Below are 26,491 nucleotides of genomic sequence, written 5' to 3'. Positions count from 1 at the left end.
TTATTTTGTATGATTGTTGTTGGAGATGTCGTCGGCAGTGATCGTAGTGCTGATTTGTGTGGCGTGATATGTGTTGTAGCACTTGATGGTAGACAAGAGCTCGTCGGCGAAGACGTTGTAAATGAAACCTAGTGTGGGCACTCTACGTGAGACAAGGGCGATGGAGGCGGCAACATCGAGGAAGCCGTGGACGAAGTTGGATATGCCGTCAATGGGGTCGACGGTGAAGGTTGGGTGGGTGGTGATGGTCTGGCCGGGGTATAGCTGCAGGAGTATTGGAGGAGGCAATAATACTGGCTGCACTATCAGCGGCGGCAACACAAAGGGCTGGAAATAGCCTGAACAGGCACAAAGACCAGAGTAATTTTGGGGCGCTTCGCCAGTCTCTCCTCATGGTCTCGTTGCTTGCGTCGCCACGCAAAGAGCGTTTTGATGTGTCTGGCAGAGCGCTCCAGGATCTCGACAGCAAGGAGTCTCAGCGTCAATACACTTCCTGCCACACTCGGTACGTGATCAATCTCCTTGTGCCGGCGATATGACAAGTTTCCGTATAGCTCATCCATGTCACTGCCATGGAGGATAAGAGGATGGCAGAGTCAGAGATTTGGGAGGTCATCTCTTATTGGGCTTCAACCAGTTTGTCAGGCGGCGCGTAGAGGATTTTGACAGCAAGGTGGTCCCGGCATGAATATGCCTCCTGCCACACTCAATGTGCCATCCACCCCCTCGTGCCCTGCCAAACAGCCGACGAATGAGAAATGTTTGGCTTGCTGGGCCATCCGTCTTGCGTGGCCTATAGCAGTCATGGCATTAGAATCTTGTCTCTAATAGGGCAGTGTGGCTTCTTACCATTGTTCGCAGTCTGCTGAGTTGGGTTGGACTTCACCACATTCTGACATTAAAATGTCTGCTTGGGTAGCTTCCGTCCTCGTGACAAGGCCGACCAGCAACAGATTGCCCCGACATCATGGAAGGATGAAACATGGAAGAATGTGCTGTCTCTGTGCAACTTGTCAGCCGACTGTTAGGTGAGGAGTATTTGTCAGCAATAATGAAGAGGTGTGATGATGCTTTGCGAGCTTGAAGTACCTCAACAGACGCTTGCATAACTCGCGTTGGATGTTTCTCCACATGGGCAACTAGCAAATGATGCCACAACTCAGGAGACCTCAACCGCGGCAAGCGTTGGGTGTATAGTCAAGCGTGGGATGAGAGTGGTTTGGGGAAGATGAACAGAAGACGAGTTTCAAACAGTGAAATAAGTCTGAGGAAATGCGACGAAACGTCAACGATGTTGACTGGTCGGTGCCTCGGCAGAGATGGTGCTGTGTTCACAACTGTCACCGACATTTTCATAGTCGAAGCCTCCATGGAGTGACTCACCAAAGCGATCATTTAAGGATGCATGTTAAGTGGCCTGAAATGGAGGATGGTGTCTATTTCAAATCATCAGATGGCCAGATCAACACAAGCAGCTCAACAGCATGAAGGACCAACTACCCGAGAAATGCCGGGAGGTGAGCTCTCGAAGTGAGAGTATTTGGCCTCGATAGACAGCGTTGACCGCAATTTGTGATGGGTAGTAGATGTCCTGGCTCAATGTTTAGTATGGACTCCAGTACTGGTTATGATAGAGAAGAGAAGGGAGGGAAAAGAAGACATACCGTCTCCGCCACCCAACATCATCCGGCAGCTTCCATGGGCTGCGATGAGTTCAAGTCTTCTATTTGTGTTCTAAGCTCGCCAGAAGCCAGAGACAGCTGCTTGAACAGAGAGAGATCTGTTTGAAGAGAACAGCTGTTCGAAGAGAGAGCCGTTTGAAGAGAGAGAAGAGGAGAGAAGAAGAGGAGAGAGGAAGAGGAGAGAGGAACATCATGAGAGAAAAAAGGGTCTATTGAAGACAAGAACCTTGCTAGAGGCTAGAGAAGGCCGCTTGGAGAGAGAGAAGACGATGGGGGGAGAAAAGATCCAGAAAAGACGAGAACATCGCCAGAGGCCAGAGACTGCTTGAAGAGATAAAGCTGCTTGAAGAGAGAAGAAGAGCTTCAGCGAAGATGAAAAGCTCGCCAAAGGCCAGAGAAAATTGCTCGAAAAGAGGTGATGATGATGATGGGAGAAGAAAAATTCCAGAGAAGATGAGAAAGTCAGAGTATATGCTCGAGGGAGAGAAGGGAGGAGGGAAACAGGCCGCGCGTCCTCCTCGCCAACTGACCTACCCGCTGAAGACTCAGTTGCTTGGAAAGTGCGCCTTGACATCAGACGAACTCGTCATTCACTGGCTGATGGGGAGGTTGCCCCAGACATCTGTGCAGCCTCCTCCTCGTATTCTTATTTATTGCTCGCTCATTCGCCGGCTCTTCGCTTATTGATACAACTGAGCAAGTTTTTGAGAGTCAGAGCGGTGAAATAATGTCTTCTGGAGGGAAAGTGGATTGATTTTGCCGAGTGTGTATCTGCTGCGGATCCTTGGCGTGCGATTCCTTGTGCTGGGGAAGGTTGTAGGGGTGGATTGAAGTTGAAGTACCGATGACTAGATTGGTCTTGTCTTGTACAGCGGTTTTATGATATCAAGGATACTTGATGGTGTGCTCTCAAAAGGTGAGTATAGTAGAAAACAGCAGTTCTGGTGGTGTGGAGGAAGAGATGGTGTAGGTTTCTGATCTGGGGCACATATCGACATTCTGAGATGATTTACTGTCAATAGCAGATGGTTTCCATCTGCATAAAATCAATCTGAGAAATTCTTTGACAGTGATATCATCGTATTCGTAGCTCTGGGTGTGCTTGATCTGCCATTGCTCGGCTTGCTGCAGTTGGCGGATAGCATCAGCCTTTGTTTGTAGGCCTACATGGTGAAATGCAGAAACAAACCACCAGTATCTTCGCATTTCCCCTTTTTAAATTCTCGGTCATAATCACACTAAAGGAAACGAAACATTGCACATTTTCTTCTTCCTTTATGACATTTAAAAGCAATATGTTTATCAATGTACGCCGTTGTGCCCAAACTCTTACTCTCTCGGTTTCGTAGAAGCGTAATTTGCCTCGAAGCCGGGAAAGCACGAAATGCTACACCAGTAAACCTCGGATACTTTTTTTGGACGACTAACGTGATTTGCATTCGCGTTTATTTCATGTCTTTAAGCTCGGAATTCCCATGTATGTGATGGCGCCATGAGCTGCCATTTCGATGGCCGCAACAGCAAGGCTGCAGGGTATCTGTTATACACAGCCCCCCACCAGCCGATTGTTACAGCGTTTACACGAGCCATCCATATTGTAATTTGTCAAGTGAATGTGCACGCATTGAAGAGAGTGTTCGCGCTCGGTACAGTGAACAGTAAGTCAACTAAATGCACCGTATGTGTTCAGCTTGGATACATTGGTTACCACCCTGGTAGTAGTCAGTTGTGAACAGTTGACTTACAATATACCAATATTAGGACCCCAGCGATCTATTCACTACTACTAGGTGGATGATGTCGCCTTGATGATAAACGATTCGACTGGCTGCCAACATACACCTAGAACCTGAGGACTTCTACCCTGGGAGCCACACTTACCTACCTATACTAACTTACAGACCTATAGATGCTGGTTCGCCACATCTGGGATATTAAAGCTTTTCTGCAATTCGCTTCGCAAATCCTACGGGGAAAAAACGTGTGCTCCAACACCCATGCAACAGATACCCTGGCGCTTAAATCAACATCAGCGCCGAACTTGGATGTGGCTGTGCAGATGATCCGGCTGTCAACGTTGCTGGCTCAGCCTTGCCTGGCACACAATCGGTAGGCCTAGTTCCTTGTACTTTTCTTTATCGCCCTCGGAGTCTTCTTCGAAATCCTTAGAACTGCTACCGACCGTCATCTTAGGTCTGAATATTCATCAGAGAAATGGACACCAACAGCTCCAGATCGCGCAAGAGAACTCGGCCCAACGATAATGATGGCGTTTCATTGGCGCAAGTTTTCAAACGACCGAGGATCGAAGAAAGCCCCGTCAAATTACAAAATGAGAGCTACACAATCGCCTGGATTTGCGCCCTCCCCATCGAAATGGCCGCTGCCAATGCAATGCTCGACAGAGTTCATCCAAGCCTGCCGTCAAATGCGAAGGATTCCAACTCATACATATTGGGGAATGTTGGTCGCCACAATATTGTGGTGGCGTGTCTACCAGCAAATCACTATGGCACAAACTCTGCAGCAGTCGTGGCCAACAACTTGATCCGCACATTTCCCTCTATTGGCATCGGCTTGATGGTGGGAATCGGCGGCGGAGTGCCTGGTAGTGTCGATGTGCGCCTTGGTGATGTCGTCGTCGGTTACAATGTGGTCCAGCACGACCTTGGTAAAGTCATTCAAGGCTTTCGAGTTCATCGAACCGGAACACCAAAAAGTCCTCCTTCCAGCCTCTTGACCGCTGTCTCGAAACTAAGAGCAATTCACGAGTCCAATTCAAGCAGAGTTCCAGATTTCCTTCAACAAATGATCTTAAAGTATCCGAAAATGACGAAATATACTTATCCGAGCTCATCACAAGATCGACTCTTTCTCGCTACCTACTCTCACAGCCCAGAAAGGGCTAACTGCGATAGCTGTGATACGTCCATGTTGGTCTACCGTCTTCCTCGAATGGACAATCACCCAGTCATTCACTACGGTAACGTTGCCTCTGGCAACCAGGTGATGAAAGACGCATTCTCTCGAGATGAAATCGCCCAGGAGCTAAATGTCATATGCTTCGAAATGGAAGCAGCTGGTCTAGTCGACGCTTTACCATGCCTGGTAATCCGAGGAATCTGTGACTACTCAGATTCCCACAAGAATAAGCAATGGCAAGAGTACGCAGCAGCAACCGCGGCAGCTTACGCCAAGGAATTATTGATTGAAGCCGTACCAGAGGCCGTGAGAGAGCCACGCTTGAAGTCAAGTAGCTCATGTTTAGTTGGTACAACAAACTCTTTTGTGTGCGCTTGGCAACTTGTACTCACCAGGAGCGTATAGAACCAGAAACACCTCTCGCCCCATGGCAGGCATCAAGTTCACGGTGGACCATATATCCGATACTGCAGTCTATGCTCGTCTGGTTCCGGCAACAACTCTGCAAGCAAGTACCCCTTAGCCCAGTATTTGTCATCGATTCCAGGGGTTGTTATTTACCCTTTTACATGGAAACAATTGATTCAAAAGAGGTACATTATTTCTTTTTTTCTTTTCTTTTTTTTTTTGTAAATCTGTTATGGGCTTACACTCATTTCTTTTTCAGCTTTTTGTCGAGCTCCTCAGACATAGATTTAAAGATTTGGGAATCAACAAGATAGAACGGGGCGAATGGACTCTGGAGTATCAGCGCAACGGACAAAGGCTTGATCTTTCCAAAGATTGGCAGTCTATCATAAAGGTCACAGACTTTTGCCCATTGATAGCTGCAAACTGCTGACCGAGCTGAGTAGCCGAATCAAGTTCTTAATATGAGAATGATATTTCGGAGACAAAACAATAGCTCTACGAAGTGTCCATCCTGTGCTTTTACGAATCCTAGTCTCCAAGATGATCAGGTTCAATGGTATGATATGGGCAGCCTTTGTGAAGATCACTTTCTTTACATGGTTCTTTTAGATCAGCATGTATCAATGATTGAGTACTAATTTACAGAATACAATAGTCGCAGGTGCTCATTGAACTTCCGGCGAATAGAAGAGATTCAAGATATCCAGATCAACAACGATTCAACCAACGCTCAAGCAAAGGGTACCTCAGCTCAGACCAAAAGCCCTAGGCCGCGGAAACCTCCGAATCCAGAAGACGACATTAGTCAATATAAGCAAGTTCAATTAGTGGATGTCGAATTCAAGATTGGTCCGCCTACAGTAGACCAACTAATTATGGCAAGAGCATTGAAATTGAGCTCGGGGGACTTATCAGACACTGAGTATCTGGCAGAAAGGCTTGCTCTTGTCTATGGCCTCTGTGAGGCAGATAGCCTCGCTTTATCTCAGAAGATTGATATTCAGCAAGCCCGTATTCATTCTCTTCAACGCCAGCTTGTACACTCAGATACCGATTCGGATACAGTACCGGACGTTGCATCGAAGGGCAAGCAGACAGCCGAGGCTGACTTTCGTACTACCGATCCGCGCGAAGATGAACCTGCGAGTTCTGGTGTGCAGAATAGCGATGTAGGACGGGGGATCTACAAGCGGACGGAGCAGGCAGAGGCGGAAACGAGGATGCAGCGTGGTATGACTATCGCTCATTCTAGAGCCGAGCCAGAAAACGAAATTGTCGATATCGACGCTACCTGGAATCCGGGTAGTTTTCGAAGAGATGATCTTCGAAGAAACGTCACCGGTCCATTTGATTTCGATTTCTTCGCCCTCTCCAACACTACTGCTAGCCCCAATCTGGCGGAGAGGGCCAATCTCATTAATGAAATCGATGCAAATTATGACGCGGATGATGTAATTGCAGGGCCAACCATGAACTGTAATCAGCGTTGGTGTGTTACTGCAAGACTAAGGGTGTGTAAGTTAGATACTAATATACATATTACAGGGACAGACTACAAGCAGACCCCGAGGCTCAGAATGGCGAGTTTGACCTAGATGGCTTGTGCCCAGAACTTACTGCAAAAGCAAAGTCGTCTGTTGGATCAGTCGTCGAGAACAGAGATTTTGACAGCATCCTCAGGAAGTACATGGGAGATATGGGTTGATTACACAGCTGGGACGCTGAGCATATAATTTAACAAAGGTTAGCTGGGACGGTTTATAATGTTATAAGTTTTTAAACTTAATAATACTTTACTAGGTGCAAAGAGGATCTGACAGATCTGTGACTTTTATGGCACTTCTAGACTGAAGGAATGGGCTGGAAACGACACCCAACCTTGTTGACTTCATGTCCATATACGGCCTTTTCACAGGTGAAGATCTGGAAGAAGATGACGAGTTCCTCAGTCTTGATGAAGATTTTCAATCTAATAACTAGAATTCAGTATGTCATATGACATGGAGGCACTAAGGCAGTCAGCTTGAAGCCCTGCAAAGATTCCTCGCTCGTTCCTACCAGCAAACTTGGATTTATGCCCCTCTCTCTATTTGTATATTGTTCTTTTTGTCACGCGTGCTCTCCCTAGCCATTCTTCTATGTACCTTACAAGGCCCGCGATGGACCTATTCTTTGCAATATGCACTATGAATTGATGAAATGATATGGCAACTGGAGAAGGAGGTACCATACTTAGCAAGTCCACGCAAATCGAGCCCAACCCTGTTCTCGAGGAAGACGCGCGACGAAGTTCTGAGTTCTCCGAAAAATGCGTGTGGAAGAATGTGACGTGATGGCAGTAGCTAGAGTAGCTATATTAATGCTATCTTAGCTGAACAAAATATCTAGCTGAATCTTTCAATGGACATTCTCGATGCAGGTGCGAGATATTTGATGAACAGAAGCCAGACAAGGCACATGAAGGAATCCTTCAGCTATGTTCAGAGACTCAGCGAGACACGACTCGAGAGGATCGCCTAAATTATGATACAACGGAGTAAAGAGGGCAAATATAGGCACACATCACAGTTACAGTGTGCGACAGTTCGCCAAAAGCAACTGATAAGAGGCAAAATGAAGCAAACGCGCCGTTGCCAAAGAGCGGCCGCTCGTTAGCGCAGAAGCGGCCGCCACAATCCCGAGGTCCAGGAGATAGCTGTCAGCCATTTATTCTACAATCGGACATCGAAGCATTTAAATGTCAGCTAGCCTCGAACTTTGACCATCTATTTCACGTCAATAACCGAGATATAGGATCATGTTTGGTGGAGATAATCGCGTGGCTGCCCGAATGCCGTGGTTGGCGCTTCACCGGCAGACGGATTCGCCGCAGAGAGGATCGGAGAAAAAAGCCGAGTAGCTTCCCGAATTCCACTTGCATTGATAGATATCCTTGAGATAGAAAAGGAGGGCTTAGAGTATATATAGATACTTGTTGATTCAAGAATCACCTCGCATGTCCATCTCCAATAGCCACCTCTACATCATTTATTAGACAGAACGACTACCGGCATCATGGGCGGCATCATAACTCAAATGTGGCCACCGAAGCCGGCCTTTACCGAACAGAATCTGGGTGACTTATCAGGCAAGGTATTAAACTCTGGCGATTCTTTGTGTCTAGACAGTTGCTGATGTATAGCGCAGGTCTACATCGTCACCGGCTCCAACACTGGCGTCGGCAAAGAGCTCGCGCAAATCCTCTACTCTAAAAAGGCGACCGTCTATGTCGCAGCTCGAAGCGAGGCCAAAGCTACTGAAGCCATTGAAGACATTCGCGGCGCCTTTCCCACTTCTACCGGTCGTCTCGAGTTTCTTGCTCTCGACCTATCAGATTTAAGCGCCGTAGCAAGGTCGGCTAAAGAGTTCATCACGAGGGAGTCAAAGCTCGATGTCTTGTTCAATAATGCGGGCGTGATGCATCCGCCTCAAGGATCAAAGACAAAGCAGGGATACGAGCTTCAGCTGGGGGTGAACAATCTCGGTCATTTGTTGTTTACAGAGCTTCTGACGCCGTTGCTTGCTACAACTGCGGCGAGTTATGCTGCAAGTTCCCCCAATTCGGTGCGAGTTGTCTGGGTGAGCTCGTTATACTCGGAAATGGGGTCGCCAAAGGGGGGATTTGATCCCGAGAACATGGGATTTACGAAAAAGGAGCAGAGTACCTATTACAAGTACTCTGTGAGTAAGGCAGGTGTGTATTATCAGGCAGCAGAATACGCGAAGCGATATAAGGACAAGGGAATCATTAGTTTGGTAAGCTCAATGGACTAAATGGGATGAGTATGTACTGACGAGTCAACAGGCTGTGAACCCGGGAAACCTCCGATCCGACCTTCAGAGATATGGCGGGCAGGGATTCCTTCACAAGATAAACCAGAAAGTCATTTTGTTTCCCGCCATCAATGGTGCATACTCTGAGCTATTCTGTGGCCTTTCACCAGATGTGACGGCAGAGAAGTCGGGAAGTTATGGTAAGAACCCGCGAGGTTGAATTTTTAAAGTTGCATAAGCTAATAGTGCTCCTATAACAGCGATACCGTGGGGAAGACTTGCCAAGATTCGGGAAGATATCGAGAAGGGATCGAAAAGTACAAAAGAAGGAGGAACTGGCATGGGAAAGGTTTGGTACGACTGGTGCCTGGAACAGGTTGAACCATTCATGCATTAGCTTGTATTGCCATTTACTAATCTTGTTTCCCTTTTCCTGTTACCATTTCCCCTTCTATATCTATAATTAGTTATTAGCTGCTTCGTATACCTCATATCAAAGCAAAATCTCCAATCATGTAGCCATTAATAAACCTTCCAAATGCATATCCGAAGAATTCGCAATCCACGAATCCAACTTGTCTGAATCCACCGAGATGCTCATAGTGGCCAATCCAAAGACATCGATATCCTTTGGGGTCGTGGCGTCGAGCAGCCAAGTAGATTCAAACGGCACAGCAAACAAAGGATCCTTTTGCTCAAGCAAACGCCTCCACACCGGAGCAGAAGTTGCATCCCACAGCCCTCGCCGAGCCGTGAAATCAATGGTGCCCTCACACGGTGCAGTTCCATCGCGAAAGACATAGTAGATGCACCTCATGTAGGCGCTCACTTTCCAGGCGCGGCGCACGCTCTCCATTAGAAGCCAGGTCCGCCACAGCTTGACGGTTGCATCGGCGTTTTCTTGACTGATGAGATAATCGCTGCCGAATGTGTTTTGGACGGTAACGTCGATGTTGACCGAGCTCCAAAGCTGACAAGTCCATGATTTTAACAAGGGAATATACTGTTCAGCCTGGGCTCGATGGCGGATATTGCCGTCAAAGAGGCGGATGAACTGGTATATGATCAAGGCGAGAACCCTGGCGAGGTGTTGAACAGTTGTGAGGGAACATTCGGGGACAAAGGGGTCGATTAGGAGGTCCTGATGGGTAGAATGCTCTTCCAAGAGTGAATTGGCCTTGTCCTCGATGTGTTGCATCACGAAATCCTCGTTTTTTTCGTTCTTGAAACTGTACACTGCCAGAGCGGCATATGCATCTTGTAGACATGGTGGCAGCTTCGTGTCCGCGAACAGAGACTTGTGTATCATGGGGCAATGACCGCACTCAACCCACTGTTGAAGCCATTTCTTCACACAGAGAATGTACTGCCGTACTGCTGAGCTGCGGACGAAGGGAGGCGGGCTTGGACGATCCTCATGGTAGTGAATGACCCAGTGCTCAGCCTGGAGAAACCAAGCGCACGAATCCGAAGAATTGGCGGTACCATCACTCCTATGGTAGTTTCCGCCGTTATAACTTTCATCACACTCATCATCGCCACTCTCGAACAAGGCGGAGAACGGAGAGTTGAGTGACGCCTCCGGCTCCGTAACTCCGCTGGGTTTTGATTTAATGCCTCGGCGAGCATAGAGACGAGCTGAAGAGTATCGACATGCGACCTGTTTGTCCAAGCACCGCTCGCAGGACGGGCGGGTCATGTCGCAGCGGCGCTTTGAACTGGTGCAGGGAATACAGGCTCTTCGCCGCATTGCGGGAATCCGATCGGGGTTAGAATTGGAGTCTTTGCTTATTAAAGAATCCATGGCTGCGGGTGATTTGTTAGGATTAGACAATGGACATGCGGAAGATTTAGAAGATGCTCCAGTTGCACAGAGTACGCGTACTGGTATTATGGGACGGAACTTTGATGAGGCTTAGATGGAATCGGCAAAAGGAGATCCGATGGTTCGACGGTTTATCATCTGGCGGAACATTTGCGGAACTCCGGCTAAAGATGATGTATGGCGCTCAGTTCAAGGTGAGACCAGCGATCGCCCGCGCAACTAAAGATTTGGCGCTGGGATGATTGATTTAGGAGTGAGGTCTTACCGCCTTGGCGATGTCGGATTTTAGAGATTATCTTTTGTCGAAGTTTTGATGCTGGTTTATCTTGAATGCTGCAGCTCTGCTAGTTTGTCAGCGGAGGATGTGTTAAATGAGTGTGGTAGAGTCGCCCTTGTTACGCGTATCCAGACAAATCATGCCATCGGCTGTTTCTGACACATGAATTTAATACTATTTGGATTTAGAACTCATTATTTCTTCAATATCCTTGAATCCAACGTCATTTTTGCTGCTGTGAAACTGGTTCACTGGACCCGTTGGTTGACCCGCTGTTTGAGATTCAAGGCGGCATGAAGCGATTCAAACTTCCGCAAAAGATCCGCCGGAGCCACAATCGGCACAACGCATCAGCTCTGGTCAACATGGCCAGGATATCAAATCAATGTCCAACTACTATCCACCACGACTATTCCGATGTAACAAACTCTGATGGGCGATACTCCGCAGAATCACAATACGATGGATGACAATTTGATGGATGGCGCTCCGCAGAATAATAGCTGCGGAATTAGATTTTGGGAGAGGGGTTGATGCGTGGGTTACCATTTTGCCTGCGACTCATCGTATAGGTAGTAATTGAAGAATTTGCCTAAAGCTGATGAATGGAATCTTTCTCAACAGAAGAACTAAAATCTCAACTATCATTGTATAGAAACCAAGTTATAGAGAGCATTAAGACGTTGGCGCCAACTCGGTAGAAGTTAGCCAACTTTGTAAAAGAGCGTATTGCAGCGTATTGCAGCGTGACAGGGAAGACCAATGTCTAAAATGGGCATACGGGGGGCTTCAAAGTTAGATCTCTCTTGCCCTGTTTAGGAAATAGATTCCATTGAGATTGGTCCGCAATTAGTATTCCGATCCGATATATCGTGCTTTGATAGACGAAGTTGATGTATAAATATCATCACTGCTGCTCGTTGTGATGGTAAGTCCCTTAATTCATACCGCAATCATCTTCTATCAGCATCGACAGTCACATACCAGTACTGAACTCGTCCTCTTTTAATTGAATACCAACCCAACTGCAGCCATGGCTCTCCTCCAAAACCCTTCACCAGCAAAGACCATCCACAATACCGCGTACCCAGCCATTCTAGCCTCTCGTCCAGAGCTCTCCCAACATGGCCGCGTGATCTACGTCACCGGAGGCTCTGCGGGAATTGGTCTCGCCATCTGCCACGCTTTCGGTGAAGCTCAAGCTGCCACCGTTATTCTCACTGGTCGCCGCCAAGGTGCTCTAAACGAAGCTGTCGAAACTCTCTCGAAGAAGCACCCAAAGACCAAATTCATCGGCCAGGTCCTCGACGTTTCTGATCGCCCGGCAACGGAAAAAGCCTGGGCACAGCTCGATGCCGATGGGATTGTCGTCGATGTCTTGATTCTGAATGCTGCTTTCGTCACGTACAGGCAGTCTAAAATGATTGATCTGGAATTCGACGAAGCGTGGCCTAGCTGGGTGACCAACGTTGGAGCCAACATGGATCTCATTGACCGATTCTACCACCAGAAGAAGCGAGTCGCTGGTCGAAAGTTGGTACGTCATCTTTACTTCCAGCTACAGAAATCCTTGTGAATGCTTAATAACGTGAAGATTTGCAGTACCTCGTCAATATCTCAACCATGGCCATTCACGAGTTTGAGTTTGTAAAAGCCTTCCCTGCCTACTGCGCGTCCAAGAATGCGGGAACTCTGCTCGTGCAGATGTATGCTCAGACGATTTCTCCCGACGATATGCAAATTCTGAGCTTCCACCCCGGAGGAATTTACACGGATAGTGTAAAGAAAAGTGGCGTTCCGGAGGAGGCTGTGGCTTGGGATGATGGTATGGCAGTTTCTTCGATATTTCCTTTTTCTTATTACGTCGGATTTCACAGAGGTGCTGACTGGATTTACAGAAACTCTTCCAGGCAATTACGCCGTTTGGGCCGCTTCTGATGAGGCTAAATTTCTTCATGGGCGCTTTACTTGGGCGGCGTGGGACGTAAATGAGCTGCAAAGTGACGAGTGGAAGAAGAGGATTGAGGAGAAGCCAACGTACCTCCAGGTTGGAGTTGTTGGTCTTTCATAGATATGGACAATACGAGATGATGGTTGGTATGACCACCTACTACCTCAGCATCTATCTAGCCATGTGTCTACTATTTATGCATTTGTCTATTATAACTTGGACTGTCCTCTCTGTGTTATAATCGGGGTAATCTCGTCCGCTAGGGCTAGCAGCTTCTCATCTTCAAACCTTTGGCCAATTAACTGAACGGATAATGGCAAACCATGAAACTTCTCAGGGTCATATAGCTTCTGAATGGACAGATCTAGGTCGTTGTAGCAATCTTCAAGTGGCATCGCAACGTCTATATTCTTGTCCGCCTTCTCGTTGAGTGGTATCGCGATACTTGTCCAGTCGACAACGTTGATAATGCCGGTAAAGGCAACCCAGAGATATTTGTCAAACGGGACAGCAGTATGTGGTGCGTTAACAAACAGGATGCCGTCGAGCGGCTTGCCATCGTGTCGCCAGTACCGCTTCATCTGCATAGCTATCCGAGCTATCTGGAAATTTAGCTCGTGTAGATACTCGACGGTGAGCTCTGGTTGTGTTCCTTGGGAAGTCATGTTGCCCATCGCTTGGACAATCTTGGTTTGTGGTTCGGACTCGAGTAGTTTGCGCATATGGGACACGTCCATGAACTCGCCCATCCTGAAGTGTATTTCACTCGCCTTTTCGAAAGGCGGGGGGGCCAGCTCAACAACTTCGTATCCAGCTCTTTTCAGTCTATCGTGAGCAAGACGTAGACCTCGCGTAACGGGCGGATGAAGATGCACCACGTCGGTCGTAAGCCACACGCCAATTCGAGGCTTGTTGGGAGAAGGAATCTGCATCCAAGGGTGAGGGTAAATAAACGGACTGTCGTTCCACGGCTGTGCCTCTGCCATGGCTCTTGCGGCAAGTCGCGCGTCTCTGACCGACCTCGCCAGAAGCCCGCTGACTCCCGGCGGCCCCAGAGACGTTGTGCCCATGATACCCTTGCCAAGGATTCTCTGTCCATCGACGGGAATTCTGTATGCGCTCGGCTTGTAACCAACAACACCGCACATCGCTGCTGGCATCCGTACACTTCCTGCGGCGTCTGTTCCCAGCCCTAGAGCAGAGCCGCCCATGGCAATCAGCGCGCCTTCGCCTCCCGAAGAACCTCCCGCTCCAAACTCGGCATTGTGCGGATTCACCGTGCGTCCAAAGACAATTGAATCCGTGTCAGCGGTGAGGACAGTCTGGGGAACGGTGGTCTTGGCGATTATGACACAACCCGCCTTGAGCAGCATCTGCACTGCCTGGCTTGTCGATTTGGCTGGTTTGAAGCACAGCGCTGTGATGCCGATACAGCTGTCGTATCCCTTGATGTAGAATTGATCCTTGACACTAATGGGGAGACCGTGGAGAGGGCCGACAGGCTTATTGCCGTTCTTCTTGAACTCGGAATCCAGCCACTTGGCTCTTTCAATGGCTTCGGAAAACATGATTTCCGTCAAGCAGTTGGTCAGCTGTTGCGCAACGGCGGCACGCTTGCAAAATGATCGGACGACATCTTCAGCTGTGACTTTTCCAGTAGACAATTGAGCGAGCAAGTCGGTGGCATCGCGAGCGGGGTTCGTAATTGCCAGATCGTGCTCGGTGAGGATTCCACATCGAGGAAGAAAGTCGATGGGTCTAGTTCCAGGGGGAAGAGACTCGGTGAGACGCCATTCAGAGGGGATTTTGGCATCTCGCTCAGCCCGTTTGCGAGCGGTGATGTCCTGCCAAGTTGGCTGAGACATGGCTAGAGTTGGAGAAGTTAAGACGAAGGATGAAAGGGCGAAAGTTCCAGGAGGATCATTAGTCAAATCACGGTGTGTTGCTTTCAAAGCGAGGAGGAATAATCTCACGTGCAGTAGCCCATCCTTTGCGTGCGAAGGATTGGAGGTTTCTAGTGAGTAGTCAAGTGACGATTTTCTAGGCCGAAATTATTCTGTCGAATTGGCCGCCTTGCAAGCCCAAACAAGAGAAAATGGCAGATCAGCCTGATTGTGACTTGTTATGGCGGATGTTATTTTCAGCAGCTAACCGCCAGCTTAGCAACTAATTGATTGTTACGATTGTAAGCTGTGACGCTGCTCATGAAAGCTTTAAAATGGGATCCATTTTCTATCCAGCACTCCAAGCCTGTTAGGCGGCACCCAAAGGTACCTATCAACACTATGCCAACACCGTATAAAATAAAGTACTGCCGGAAGCGCTGGCTGGGTAAAGTGACCACAAGTACGACCACTGCGTAAAAAGGGGAAAAGGCAAGCAGATGAATCCATTCCATTTCATCTCCTTTTGGCGGTTGCGTTAACTTTCACCGCTGGAATGTTGTGCTCCTTTGGTACGGGAGTACTTTGGGAGGTACAAGAGTACATGCACCGTCAAGCGAGAGACAGGAAAGTGGGACACACAAACTCTGAAATATGGGCACCTTGTCCCACTGACCGACGATCACTGCTGTAAGCGCCTATTTCTAGCGAGTGTGCACGTACAGAATCCCTCGAGTCGCTCTTTCTCAGTCGCTGTTATTCTGTCCCACTGCTTGGCTGCTGTTCCGAGTTGCTCCCGGATATTTGATCTTCCAGGCTCTCTCTTTCACACAAGACTTTTGCTCGTTGATCAACTATTTCGTTGGTTCTCTCCAAGCTTATTTTATTGCAATTACTATAGTCACTAATCCATGAGACTGGCCGTTTTGTGAATTCCATCTTCGGTTGCTGCTGTCCCTGTTCCTGTTCCTGCTCAATGCTGGGAAATATATGAGAAGCGGCAGGCTTTTCAGTCACTGCGATCTTGGACTTCCAAGCAATGTAGACATGACTTGCAACTGAGTTCAAGGGAACCAGTGTTAGAAGATTGACGCGTGATTGGTTGTTGATCCGAACTGGCCTATGGAAAATAACCAGCTGATAGCTCAAAGACTCGGCCTTCGTCAGGGGTTTGCGCGAAACAAGGCTCATCGATGAGGTGAGTTGAGTTGCATCTCCATTGATTTGAAAGTGGCAGAACTGTGTCATCTAATTGTAGTCGAGTTATGTTGTCCCAGGTAAGAGGAAACTCATCGTAACCAATCCGTACTCATCTGTTTGGTAACTAACGCACCCAAGGTGCTAAATCGGCAAAGCCGTCATCAATGCAACGCAGCTGAAGTGCTGAATAGGCAAAGCCGCCATCAATGCGACCCAGCTGAACGACCCCTTCTGCAGGCCCTCAGCTGCGCACGAGCTGATTGTCTAATCCCAACGAAGCTTCCGAATTCCCAGAGCGCATCATCTTGTCCTTCCAAATTGCTCTAGCGATGACATCTGCCTGACCAACCCCCGCACGAAACCTCTTCTTATTGGAGAATCTGACGAAACCGCAGCGAATGGATTGAGATTGAGCATTGGAGTTGCGTTTCCCAGCTCTCATCTTCTTCTTGAAGTGCAAGCTAGTAGTGCAACTAAACGAGACGGATTGGATTCTTTTCATTAAAAGACAATCACACATCGAAGACATGGCAGCTCCCTCTCTTAGCCAACGTGCGAAATTGTTGCAGCTGCTTAGAACTCTGGAAAAAGTATTAATACGCATCAATTTCCATGGATGTGAACCACAGAAAACCTCGAATAACTCAACTTCCTCATCAAACTCTCTACCAGTTACTGGACAATAGCATGTGAGGAGAAAAAGCCCAATGAATTGCCATCACAAGAACAAGGAAAGCTGACCGTAATACTATAGAAGACAAAAATGGATACATCCATCGAGACTCTCAATGGCCATACCGACTCAGTTCTCGCCGTGGCTTGGTCTTTGGATAACACGCGTGTCGCGTCAGGGTCTGACGACAACACCATCAAACTCTAGGATACACAGGCAGCAAAGTGTTTATCGACACTCAGCGGCCATGCGCAAAGCGTCATGTCCGTGGCCTGGTCGCCAGATAAATCTCGACTCGCATCTGCATCATCGGACCATAGCGTCAAGATTTGGAATCCAGACTCACAAGAGTGTCTGCTTACCCTCGAGGGTCATGCCGATGCGGTGACATCCGTCGTCTGGTCCCCCGATGGAGCGAGGCTCGCGTCGGCATCGTTCGATCGCACTATCAAAGTCTGGAATGCAGCGAATGGCAAGCTTCTCATGACACTCGAGGGCCATACCGCCGAGGTCCGGTCAGTGGCCTGGTCAGCAGAAGGAGGACTTGCTTCGGCATCAGCTGATACTACAGTCAAGATCTGGGATACAGTTTTGCAAGATTGCATTCGCACGCTTAAAGGACATTTCAAATCAGTCATGGCAGTAGCTTGGTCCCCCGATGGAACTCAGCTAGCTTCGGGGTCGATGGATGCCTCAGCAAAGATATGGAATCCAGAAACAGGCGAGGCCACGGCAACATTCACGGGCCATGAAAACGAGGTCACATCAGTGTCCTGGTCGCGCAATGGGAGTCGTCTCGCATCAGCATCGTTCGATAGCACCCTGAAGATCTGGAATGTAGAGACGAAAGCTTGTGTATCAACACTCAAGGGCCATACCGATGCAGTCAACTCAGTGGCATGGTGCAAATCAACGACGCATGTCGCTTCAGCGTCTGCCGACAAAGAGGTCAAGATATGGGATGTCAATACCGGCGAACCAGTCCTTGCACTCACGCTCAAGGGCCATGAGTCTGGGGTCAACTCAGTCTCTTGGTCGTCAGACGGAAAAGAGATTGCATCCGGGTCTTATGACAACACCGTCAAAATCTGGGACGCATCGACGGGCGAGTGCGTGACAACACTCAAAGGCCATACCGACTTTATCTGGGGCGTTGCCTGCGCACCCTACTGGAAGCCTGGCAACAAACGGGTCGCGTCGGCGTCATACGACAAGACGGTGAGAATCTGGGACGCAGAGACGAGCCAATGCCTACACATTCTCAACGGTCACACCAGGCCAGTCATGACGGTGGCCTGGGATCGCGGGGGAAAGATGCTTGCATCCGGGTCGTATGACAACACCGTCAGGATTTGGGATACGCAAACAGCTCAGTGTCTCGGGTCGATTTTCACACTCGATCATCAAGAGCCCGGCGCAGTCACCTCGGTGGCCTGGTCAAACGATTCCAAACAGATCCTGTCAGCCAACGACACCCTCAAGATCTGGGATCCGTCCACATTCGAGGCTAAAGCAAAGCCTCAAGGCGACAAGAGCGATCCTCGCTGGGCGCGCTGGTCACCCGATGGAACGCGCATCGCCTCGGCAGGGTACGATAAGAATGTCCGAATCTGGGACTCGAAATTAACTCAGTGTCTGTTGAGCCTCGAGGGACATACTGACTGGGTTTTTTGCGTCGACTGGTCTCCGGATCAAACACAAGTCGTTTCGGCATCGTCGGATAAAACAGCAAAGATATGGCATGCGGGCTCAGGCAAGTGTTTGTCGACAATCAAGCATGATGACAAAGTCATTGCCGTAGCTTGGTGTCAAACATCTTCGCGGATAGTCACGGGGGGAGAAGACAGGACGGTCAGGGTTTGGAACGTGTAGGTAGGCATGTATGGACTTTAGTGGATTATCCAATTGAGACTGTGTAATGAATTCCTTCTTGTCTGATTTCAATATAATTATATTTAGCATCGCACGGTAGCTCAAGAGTACTTTCCTCTTTATTTTATTCAGCGTCAAGACAAAGGTCCTCTCCGTCGGAACCGATCGCGGGTTGATTGCTTGTACTAGTAATCCGTGGAACGAGTCATCATCTCAGTGTCCAGATATATTACCGCTATGGGAATGTTTTGACCAAACACCTTCAAGATGCAAAGCACAACTTTACTCCCTTCATATCCGTGAGAAACCACCAATCCCGCGACAAATCAACACAGCTCGTGCAAAAAAGGACACTGGTTGCAAAGATCCCACAGCGAAACCAAAATAGGAATGACGCGCCCGTAGAAACAACAAGGTATGGGGAATTCGATGCTATTGAACCAGACTATCCAATTCTGTCCTTAGCTAACCGGCTGTCAAACTACATAATCTAGAGCTGCGAATCTTGAGCAAAAGAGCCCCCCTCATCTAAGATCTACCAACCAGGGCCCTGAACTCAGATACGCCGCCAAAATGCCACTGAGACTCGTGCCCAGTAAACCTGAAGAAGTCCCGCTCATGGTGGAGACGTACTTTGAGGCTTTCTCACAAGACCCGATCCATCAGCGCTTTGCCCCAAGAGGAACGCAATCAGCACGCGACTTCTGGACAACGTCGCTGTCAGCGGAGATCCGCGACAAGAACAACCATTTTCTCTCTGTGTGGGACGACTCTTGCACGCCTGAAACGTTTGTCGGCTTCGCGAAATGGATCGTCCCGGGAGCTTCGCCAGAGGCTCTCCCGCCGGCTGACCAATGGCCTAGCGAAGGCGATCAGCAGTTTTCCGTCTTTTTCTTTGGCAGGCTTGGCGAGATGCATCATGAAGCCATGGGCAAGAGACCGCACTGGTATCTGGAATTAGTGGCGGTTAAGCCGCAGTATCAGGGCAAAGGAGCGGCGAGCTTGATGCTCAAGTATGGCGTGAACAAGGCTGACGAGGACAAGGTGGAGTGTTTTCTCGATGCTTCTCCGGCGGGACAGCCTATTTACGAGAGGTATGGGTTCAGAGTTGTGCAGAGGGATACGTTTTTGGACGGGACGTATGTTCAGTGTGCGATGGTTAGGGATGCGCGCGTCTAATGGCAGAGAATTGAGAGTTGTGACAAGTTGTGTATTCACCAGATGAAGCCTCTACATCTGTCTTCTCACCCTTTCTTCCCTCTCCTCCCTCTCCCGGCACAGTCCACCGTCGCGATGCCTGTCCCGTGTCCATCTCCATCACAACAAAGCCTCCGGCATGTCACCCTCTCCACTTCCAACAAAAAGAACCAACAACTCCTGTTGAGATAGAAGATGAAATGTTCATTGTCCCATGCTGTTGGCCACTGACGTGGTTGTCGCGTATAGACAAGAGATGAGAGATGTGAAAGTAGAGATGCCAGTATTAAAGAGGCGTGAGATGTGAGGCGTGAAAGTAGAGATGCTAGTGTAAGAGATTCTCCGAGATCCTGAAAATTGTCAGCTGGTAAGTCTCCGAGATCAGTAAAGTCAAAGGAAACTCACCTAAGTACGAGGCAGGATTGTAGTTCAGGCAGTTTGCATCAGAGGATACAGAAACAGCTGTCAGATGGCCGTCCGGGCTGGCGGGTAACGCTATGGGCGCTTGTTGCAGCGGAGTTTCGAGCTCGACTTGAGGCTGAAAAATGGCAGTTGCGTCAAGATAAGCCGAGAGGTCTATCCTGGACTGAGGTGGCTGAGGTGCCTCGTAGTTGTCTGTGCGAGCTGAGTGGTTCTCGATACTGCTTGGCTGTATCGCCATGTCCTTCGAGACGCCCCGGTTCTTGTTGCCGTTAACAACAACTTGAGGGTTCACAACATTGGGCTTGGTTGCCTTGAAGTAGCCTCCGACTTTTTCGTAAACGGCTCGTGTAATAGGAGATAGTCCCTGTGAAAGACTTCCAGGCCGGGAGGTTGCTTGCCCTGTCAACACAAGGCGAGGGGTCAGCACCCTCACCCTCCTTTCCAGACAGGGCAGCCAGGCAGTTCGTGGTTGTCTGTACGAGCTGCGTGATTCTCAATACTGCCTGGCTGAATGGCCATATCCTTCGGGAGGGCTCGGGTGTCAAACCCCTACGCGTAATGAAAGTGAACGCAGGGGAGAGCTTCGGCGTGTGGTTGAGAGATGTTGTTTCGTAAAAGGTAGAGATGTGGTCTCTTTAAACAGAGATGCCATAGGTCTGAAGCTGCTTCGCCTTGGCTCCGAACAACTGCTGCCGCCTGATCCATCAAGCGAAGGCCACGTAATGCCATACGTCTTTCACCTTCTCTAATCATTGAGAATACGTAACAATCACCTAGTTTATGAAGAAAGAGCTGCCTCCCTCAAGCCACTCTCGGAAGCTCTGTGCTCTGATTGGCAGCATCGAGGCGAGGTGCGTGGGTCCAATGGAGGCTGCTCGTACTCGTAAACAAACAGCCTGCCTATGGTTGACCGCCAAGGCCCTTCCACATCTTCTTCTCTCTTCTATTCTATTCTATTCCCTCTCTTCTGTATCTCTCACAGTTTTCGTCCATCAGGGCTTCTGGCTTCTCTTTGATATCCCTTCATTGTGAATCTCTGCCAACTCTTTGACACATCACCATCAAGATGGCATCACGCTGCCACCAGCCTCTGCACTCATCTGGTATGAATCTGCATACCTCCAGTTAACTCTTTCATCTCTGCCAAATGGCAATTCCAGAACTGCTTCACCACGTATTTCGGCCAAATCTTCACCCAGAAGTTACCCTGTGCTACTCCCTGAACCGGTTCATTTGAACAGTATGTCCTTTTCCCTTAAATCCATACGTCCCTGCAACACCACATCCACTGACTCGCTCGCCCTTGAGTCAATCAAGTGGTCTCAATACCTAGTAGTGCTGCTTCTACAGCATGTTTTCGCATTTTCCCTCCAAATCATGCCTTGGGCCGGATCTTGAGTCGCCTCAACTGAAGAGTACGTCCCCGCTCTCTTATTAACTACGTGTGAATCGATTCATTCGCTGACTCTCTCCATAGATCTGTTGGCAATATTCAAGTTGGTGAATGAGGCGCCTAGTGTTGCAGGAGGTGTATTGACGCCGAGGCCCACTACGCTGCTGAGACCTATGTCATGTTTCTCCCCTCGAGAGACAGGATACGTTCGTTAAGGTAAAGACACACTCAGAACAGTTTGCTTTTTTTTCTTCGCCTTTTCATCATCTCCCAAGTCACTTCACTCCCCACATTTCTCTTTTCTCTTCTATCTTCTCACGTTTGAGTTATTCCATGCTTGCTCCGTTACGGCGCATCTCTCATGAGCCGCCTCTTCCCTCATAAAGATCGTCTAGCTAGCCAACCTTCCTTCTCGAGAGGTTTCTATCATCCATTCAAAACGTATTCACGATACTAACGAAGGCGGAAAGCTTTTCCCATCCCTCCTACGCCGTCCTTCCTGCGGGAGGTCCGAAACATTGGGGAAATCGAGGCGAAGGCTTCTTGCCTACTACTCTGGAAGCACGGGGATTGATGACGCACCGAGGTGGCAGGAGGTATAATGATGCCGAGGCCACCTTGCTGTCGAGATTTCTGGGGCGACGGAGTGTGTGGCGGGGCCAAGGGAAGCCATTCTGCCAGCAAGGCTGGCTGGCCGGGGTGCTACAAGAGGACCCAGCCAGCTGGCCTTGCCCGTCAAACCGCATCCTCCCATGAGCGGTCGTCCAGAGCCATCCACTGCCACACAATCCTCATCGTTTTTGAGAGGCACATCAGGTGGTAAGCGTATTGAACAGCAGCATAGCAATGCTTTCCGCGCGAAGCCGAATACGCATGCGAGAATGCAAAGATATTCGACACAGTTCAACAAGCTGGACATCACTCCGAATTGGCCTGAAGAGAAGGCTCAATGTCCCATGGCAAACAAGGCTGATATGTCACGAGCTCTACAAAGCCATGCAGATGAATCCTGGTCTCCGTCCTCGTCCTCGTCCTCGTCCTCACTGGTCAAACAGTATTGCTGCTTTGTTAGAAATGTAATCTCTTTTGAATGATGAGTTGATTGTGCAAAATGGCTTTCAAAAGTGCTTTCAGCGCTAACATCATCGCCTTTGTCGCTTCTACATGAAGCCCAGCTTTGTTGTTCAACTCACCCGTTATTGCGAGCAGTCCAGGCAGAATTTTCTTATAGTTCAATTTAGCTATATTCGATAGGCATCCCACTATTATTTCCATCATGCTCTGTGCCATAAATGCTACCACTTTCCCCTCTGTTTCTATACATCTAGTTTCGAGAGTTGTCCTATAGATGATGCAACCAGTGCAATTGCTCTGGTCACATCCGTATTAGATGACGGAGAAATCGACTCTGTCACCAAGGGAAAAACACTACCCGAAATCACTGATAATATGTTCAACCATGTACACGACAGGTCTACCGGAATCTCGTACGCCCTGTCAAAAATGGCTAGGATTCAAGCCGTTTCGATTATCTGGTGATCATAGGGAAAGCCCGCCGTCATCTATTTTTGGCCTGCACGGAGGCGGGAAATGTACCAGGCCTCGGTTTTAAGGCTTACTTCATGACATGATTCTACTAAAGTGAACGACAGGAAATAAGCAAAATCCGAGATCCAGTCTCGGAATTTGAAAGAATCCCGAACGTTGCAACAAGCGAATGCACAAAAGACAACGCCCATCACCATCAGCGCTTAGTAATCGCAAAATGAAATGCACGACATGGTTGAAGTTTGGGATATGGAGATGGTGTTGTCTCGGAAAATGTGAAAACGGCGTGAAAAAGCATTTAATGCGCAAGATGGTTGTCTACTTTTTGCCGTGGAACGCGATGCCACTCATAGAGTTTAAAGTCTTAGTCCAAAATGTCTCAATCTACCGTTCTTATCACTGGTGCTAGCAGAGGTGTGTACAGATATCTTCCTTTTCTGCAAAGTAGAGAGTGCTAAACCATGCTGGATCAGGTATCGGGGCATCTCTGGCAGCCAAATATCTCCTACGGCCTAACACCACCGTGATTGCAACGGTTCGACAGGTCACGCCTCAACATGAGGAAAGGCTTTACTCCCTACCATGCGGGCAAGGCTCGAAGGTGATTATACTTCCATTTGACATGAATATTGCCTCGAGTATTACAGAGGGAGTCGCTCTTCTCAAAGCTGAATACGGCATAACATGCTTGGATCTGGTCATTGCCAATGCGGGTATTTGCGATACCTTCGGCCCAGTGGCGAAAATCTCCGAGGAAGAGATGTTGAAGCACTTTGAGGTCAACACCGTAGGCCTACTTCAGCTGTTCAAGGCCACCATCCCACTCTTGGATGTCTCAGAGAAACCCAAGCTGGTATACATATCTACAAACGTGGCTAGTATCAGTCAGCTCAACACATGGTCCGCCACGACGGAATATGGAATATCCAAGATGGCCGGCAACTTTTTGATGAAGATGATTAGCATTGAGCACAGCAATGTGATTGCTCTTTCCATCAGTCCTGGGTAAGATGATTCGCATATTGGTAATAGCAAGATCTGATTTCTAAAATGCTGTTAGGTTTGTTCAGACGGATATGGGTAATCGTGGGGCCAAGGGTCAAGGGCTCGAAAAGGCGCCTGTGACGGTAGAAGACTCTACGGCCGGCGTTATCAAACTGATTGATGCGGCGTCCAAGGAGACCACCGGCCGATTTTTGGACTTGGACGGTGGGGAGATTCCTTGGTAATCGGGAAATTCGTTTGACGTGTTGGGCCCTGTACTGAGACATCAAATCAGAACGACTTGTAACGATCGTAGGACTTGTAGTCTCCGATATTACCTAAATATACTGCATATTAGCAATCAGAATCCACATCTCATGCGCCTATGCATAATCTAAGATGGGTACGGAGGAGTCTGTGTGGGAACGCCAATCTGAAAAACGAAGGCTCGCACAACACTCAAGGTCCGAGGCCGAGCATAGGATCAGGGAAGCACACACTCTCAATGGAGAAAATCTTTGTCAGACAAGTGTAGACTGGTCATGAATGAGTAACGTTGATGGTCTGCAGTGTGGAGAGTTAGTACAGCCGATAGCTCCCGTTCGTGTTGGTGTTGGCGCCGGCTGGGAAGATCTTCAGCCGGCGCTACGGCACTTCGATGCGACATCAGGGGTAGCATTGCAGAGCATTGAGACATATCCCCATGTCTCGATATATAGCACGAGGCAAGGATTGACAGAATATCGGAAATTCTCAACAGAACTCTGACTCGAATCGCGTTGTCGGTGAAGCAGGGCCGCACCTCTTCCGCTTACTTGGTCGAAATTGCGCAACTGCATCATGTTGACTGGGGCTGGTGATGAATATAAAAGGATGATGATCTCTCGAATTCCAATCCACGGAAAACATCTGGAAACACATCAGCATCGAGAAACTACTTCTAGTCAAAGCAACAAACATTAGCTCAAAATGTCTCCTAAAACAGTCGTTGTCGTGGGTGCTACTGGCTTACAGGTTTGTATCTCAATCCCCCATCCGGACAATTCCATCTAGCATCTAACCTGACACTGGGTTAGGGAGGATCTGTCGTTGAAGAGTTTCTCAAGTATCCCAACGAGTATCATATCAAGGGCCTCACACGCGATGTCTCCAAGCCCGCTGCTTTGCAACTCTCTGCAAAGGGGGTAGATGTTCAAGCTGCAGACCTCAACGACGGCCCCGAGGCACTGGAAAAGATCTTTGCTGGAGCTAGCATCGTCTTTGCCCTGACTGATTTCTGGGCCTCGAGGTCGAAAGTCGTTGAGATCGCCCAGGGCAAGGCTTTGGCCGATGCTGCTGCCAAGATCCCGACGCTGGAGCACTTCGTCTGGAGCGCTCTCCCTGATCCGATGGAGCTTTCTCAGGGACGATTCTACCATGTCCACCACTGGAAGAGCAAGGCAGACGTGACCGAGTACATCAAGGAGCAGAAGCCGGAGCTTTGGAAGAAGACGACGACCGTTCTGTTTCCCAACTACTTTGAGAACTGCTTGACCGACCCTCGGGGGTATTTGCCACAAAAGGTGTGTTTCCGTTCATCTCCTGACTGAAGAGAGATAGAAGACAGAAGCTAAATATGATTCTCATATCAAGATTTCTGGAAAGCTCGTGCGCGAGTTTCCAGTCGGTGCCGGCACACTTTTGCCAAACGTAGCCATCACCGACACGGGTAAACTCGTCCGTACTGTTGTGAAGAACCCAAAGACCTACTTTGCAAAATCAATTGCGTTTTATGCCCAGGGGATATCAGAGGGCGAAAAGCTTGTCACGTTGGCAAAGGGTACGTTTTACCGACTATTCGCAGATGGATCGTGGAACTAATGAGAAATGGTCAGAAATTGGAATTCCATTCGAGTACAGGAAATCAACGCCAGAGCAGTTTCAAAGACGGCTGGAGAGTGTCGGCCTGTCGCCCGAGTCGGCTTTGGACTTTACGGAGCAGCTCTTGATTTTCGAGTATTTCGGGCAGATATACGCAAGCCATAATTTCATTCAGGCGCATGAGGTGGGTTTTGGCACTTACTTGTTTGCCGGTAAACTCCGTATAATGCTGACGACAAATGCGTGTAGATTCCTGGTCTATCGTTGAAGACGTGGGAGGAGTTTGTCCTTGAGAACAAGGAGGAGTTAATAGCCAAGATTGAATCAGGCGAGAATCCTTCTGCATGGGTTCATTAAGCACCGATATGTGTCGAATTGACTTGACAAGCATCGTGGGTAAAGTATAGAATTGTCGAGTTTTTTGAAGTCAATTGTGGTTCTAGTAACGTTGGCTACCCAATTTAGCAAGGATGAATAGACATAACAATTTTCCCTTCTCATGTCCGGTAGTGCATCTTGCCTGCGGTTGATGGAAGGTTCGGATGTGTCACACGACGACATCCAAGGTAGGATAGTT

At 48.7% G+C, this 26,491-nt stretch overlaps 12 protein-coding genes across 12 annotated transcripts; 8 read left to right on the top strand and 4 right to left on the bottom strand.

The window, feature by feature from the left end:
- Nucleotides 1–563, bottom strand: T069G_01959 (inositol monophosphatase family domain-containing protein; the record flags this gene model as incomplete). Its single annotated transcript, XM_056169169.1, has 2 exons — nucleotides 1–264; nucleotides 357–563. 2 exons carry the CDS (start codon nucleotides 561–563, stop codon nucleotides 1–3), a joined length of 471 nt encoding a protein of 156 aa, XP_056034485.1.
- A 3,333-nt stretch (nucleotides 564–3,896) lies between these two features.
- T069G_01958 (phosphorylase superfamily domain-containing protein) lies at nucleotides 3,897–5,009 on the top strand (the record flags this gene model as incomplete). Its single annotated transcript, XM_056169168.1, has 1 exon — nucleotides 3,897–5,009. The coding sequence occupies one exon, from the start codon at nucleotides 3,897–3,899 to the stop codon at nucleotides 5,007–5,009; it is 1,113 nt and encodes a 370-aa protein (XP_056034484.1).
- A 546-nt stretch (nucleotides 5,010–5,555) lies between these two features.
- T069G_01957 (transcription factor PAP1 domain-containing protein) lies at nucleotides 5,556–6,720 on the top strand (the record flags this gene model as incomplete). Its single annotated transcript, XM_056169167.1, has 3 exons — nucleotides 5,556–5,614; nucleotides 5,671–6,504; nucleotides 6,561–6,720. 3 exons carry the CDS (start codon nucleotides 5,556–5,558, stop codon nucleotides 6,718–6,720), a joined length of 1,053 nt encoding a protein of 350 aa, XP_056034483.1.
- A 1,349-nt stretch (nucleotides 6,721–8,069) lies between these two features.
- T069G_01956 (short chain dehydrogenase domain-containing protein) lies at nucleotides 8,070–9,225 on the top strand (the record flags this gene model as incomplete). Its single annotated transcript, XM_056169166.1, has 5 exons — nucleotides 8,070–8,142; nucleotides 8,197–8,618; nucleotides 8,670–8,810; nucleotides 8,860–9,028; nucleotides 9,089–9,225. 5 exons carry the CDS (start codon nucleotides 8,070–8,072, stop codon nucleotides 9,223–9,225), a joined length of 942 nt encoding a protein of 313 aa, XP_056034482.1.
- Nucleotides 9,226–9,339: 114 nt separating this feature from the next.
- Nucleotides 9,340–10,632, bottom strand: T069G_01955 (fungal zn(2)-Cys(6) binuclear cluster domain-containing protein; the record flags this gene model as incomplete). Its single annotated transcript, XM_056169165.1, has 1 exon — nucleotides 9,340–10,632. One exon carries the CDS (start codon nucleotides 10,630–10,632, stop codon nucleotides 9,340–9,342), a length of 1,293 nt encoding a protein of 430 aa, XP_056034481.1.
- A 1,331-nt stretch (nucleotides 10,633–11,963) lies between these two features.
- T069G_01954 (short chain dehydrogenase domain-containing protein) lies at nucleotides 11,964–13,001 on the top strand (the record flags this gene model as incomplete). The annotated part of the gene is made up of 3 exons (XM_056169164.1): nucleotides 11,964–12,467; nucleotides 12,533–12,755; nucleotides 12,829–13,001. The coding sequence occupies 3 exons, from the start codon at nucleotides 11,964–11,966 to the stop codon at nucleotides 12,999–13,001; spliced, it is 900 nt and encodes a 299-aa protein (XP_056034480.1).
- An 89-nt stretch (nucleotides 13,002–13,090) lies between these two features.
- T069G_01953 (amidase domain-containing protein) lies at nucleotides 13,091–14,746 on the bottom strand (the record flags this gene model as incomplete). The annotated part of the gene is made up of 1 exon (XM_056169163.1): nucleotides 13,091–14,746. One exon carries the CDS (start codon nucleotides 14,744–14,746, stop codon nucleotides 13,091–13,093), a length of 1,656 nt encoding a protein of 551 aa, XP_056034479.1.
- Nucleotides 14,747–16,898: 2,152 nt separating this feature from the next.
- On the top strand, nucleotides 16,899–18,509 carry T069G_01952 (WD domain, g-beta repeat domain-containing protein; the record flags this gene model as incomplete). The annotated part of the gene is made up of 1 exon (XM_056169162.1): nucleotides 16,899–18,509. The coding sequence occupies one exon, from the start codon at nucleotides 16,899–16,901 to the stop codon at nucleotides 18,507–18,509; it is 1,611 nt and encodes a 536-aa protein (XP_056034478.1).
- Nucleotides 18,510–19,082: 573 nt separating this feature from the next.
- On the top strand, nucleotides 19,083–19,688 carry T069G_01951 (acetyltransferase (GNAT) domain-containing protein; the record flags this gene model as incomplete). Its single annotated transcript, XM_056169161.1, has 1 exon — nucleotides 19,083–19,688. One exon carries the CDS (start codon nucleotides 19,083–19,085, stop codon nucleotides 19,686–19,688), a length of 606 nt encoding a protein of 201 aa, XP_056034477.1.
- Nucleotides 19,689–19,910: 222 nt separating this feature from the next.
- T069G_01950 (uncharacterized protein) lies at nucleotides 19,911–20,648 on the bottom strand (the record flags this gene model as incomplete). Its single annotated transcript, XM_056169160.1, has 3 exons — nucleotides 19,911–20,056; nucleotides 20,112–20,503; nucleotides 20,563–20,648. The coding sequence occupies 3 exons, from the start codon at nucleotides 20,646–20,648 to the stop codon at nucleotides 19,911–19,913; spliced, it is 624 nt and encodes a 207-aa protein (XP_056034476.1).
- Nucleotides 20,649–23,444: 2,796 nt separating this feature from the next.
- On the top strand, nucleotides 23,445–24,299 carry T069G_01949 (short chain dehydrogenase domain-containing protein; the record flags this gene model as incomplete). Its single annotated transcript, XM_056169159.1, has 3 exons — nucleotides 23,445–23,484; nucleotides 23,544–24,075; nucleotides 24,131–24,299. The coding sequence occupies 3 exons, from the start codon at nucleotides 23,445–23,447 to the stop codon at nucleotides 24,297–24,299; spliced, it is 741 nt and encodes a 246-aa protein (XP_056034475.1).
- A 724-nt stretch (nucleotides 24,300–25,023) lies between these two features.
- T069G_01948 (nmrA-like family domain-containing protein) lies at nucleotides 25,024–26,271 on the top strand (the record flags this gene model as incomplete). Its single annotated transcript, XM_056169158.1, has 5 exons — nucleotides 25,024–25,068; nucleotides 25,131–25,616; nucleotides 25,687–25,873; nucleotides 25,929–26,098; nucleotides 26,164–26,271. The coding sequence occupies 5 exons, from the start codon at nucleotides 25,024–25,026 to the stop codon at nucleotides 26,269–26,271; spliced, it is 996 nt and encodes a 331-aa protein (XP_056034474.1).
- Nucleotides 26,272–26,491: the final 220 nt, after the last annotated feature.

This window comes from Trichoderma breve, chromosome 1, assembly GCF_028502605.1.
Source record: "Trichoderma breve strain T069 chromosome 1, whole genome shotgun sequence".
Lineage (NCBI taxonomy): Eukaryota > Fungi > Ascomycota > Sordariomycetes > Hypocreales > Hypocreaceae > Trichoderma > Trichoderma breve.
Note: the sequence above shows the minus strand (reverse complement) of the source record. Positions and strands in the feature narration are given on the sequence as shown.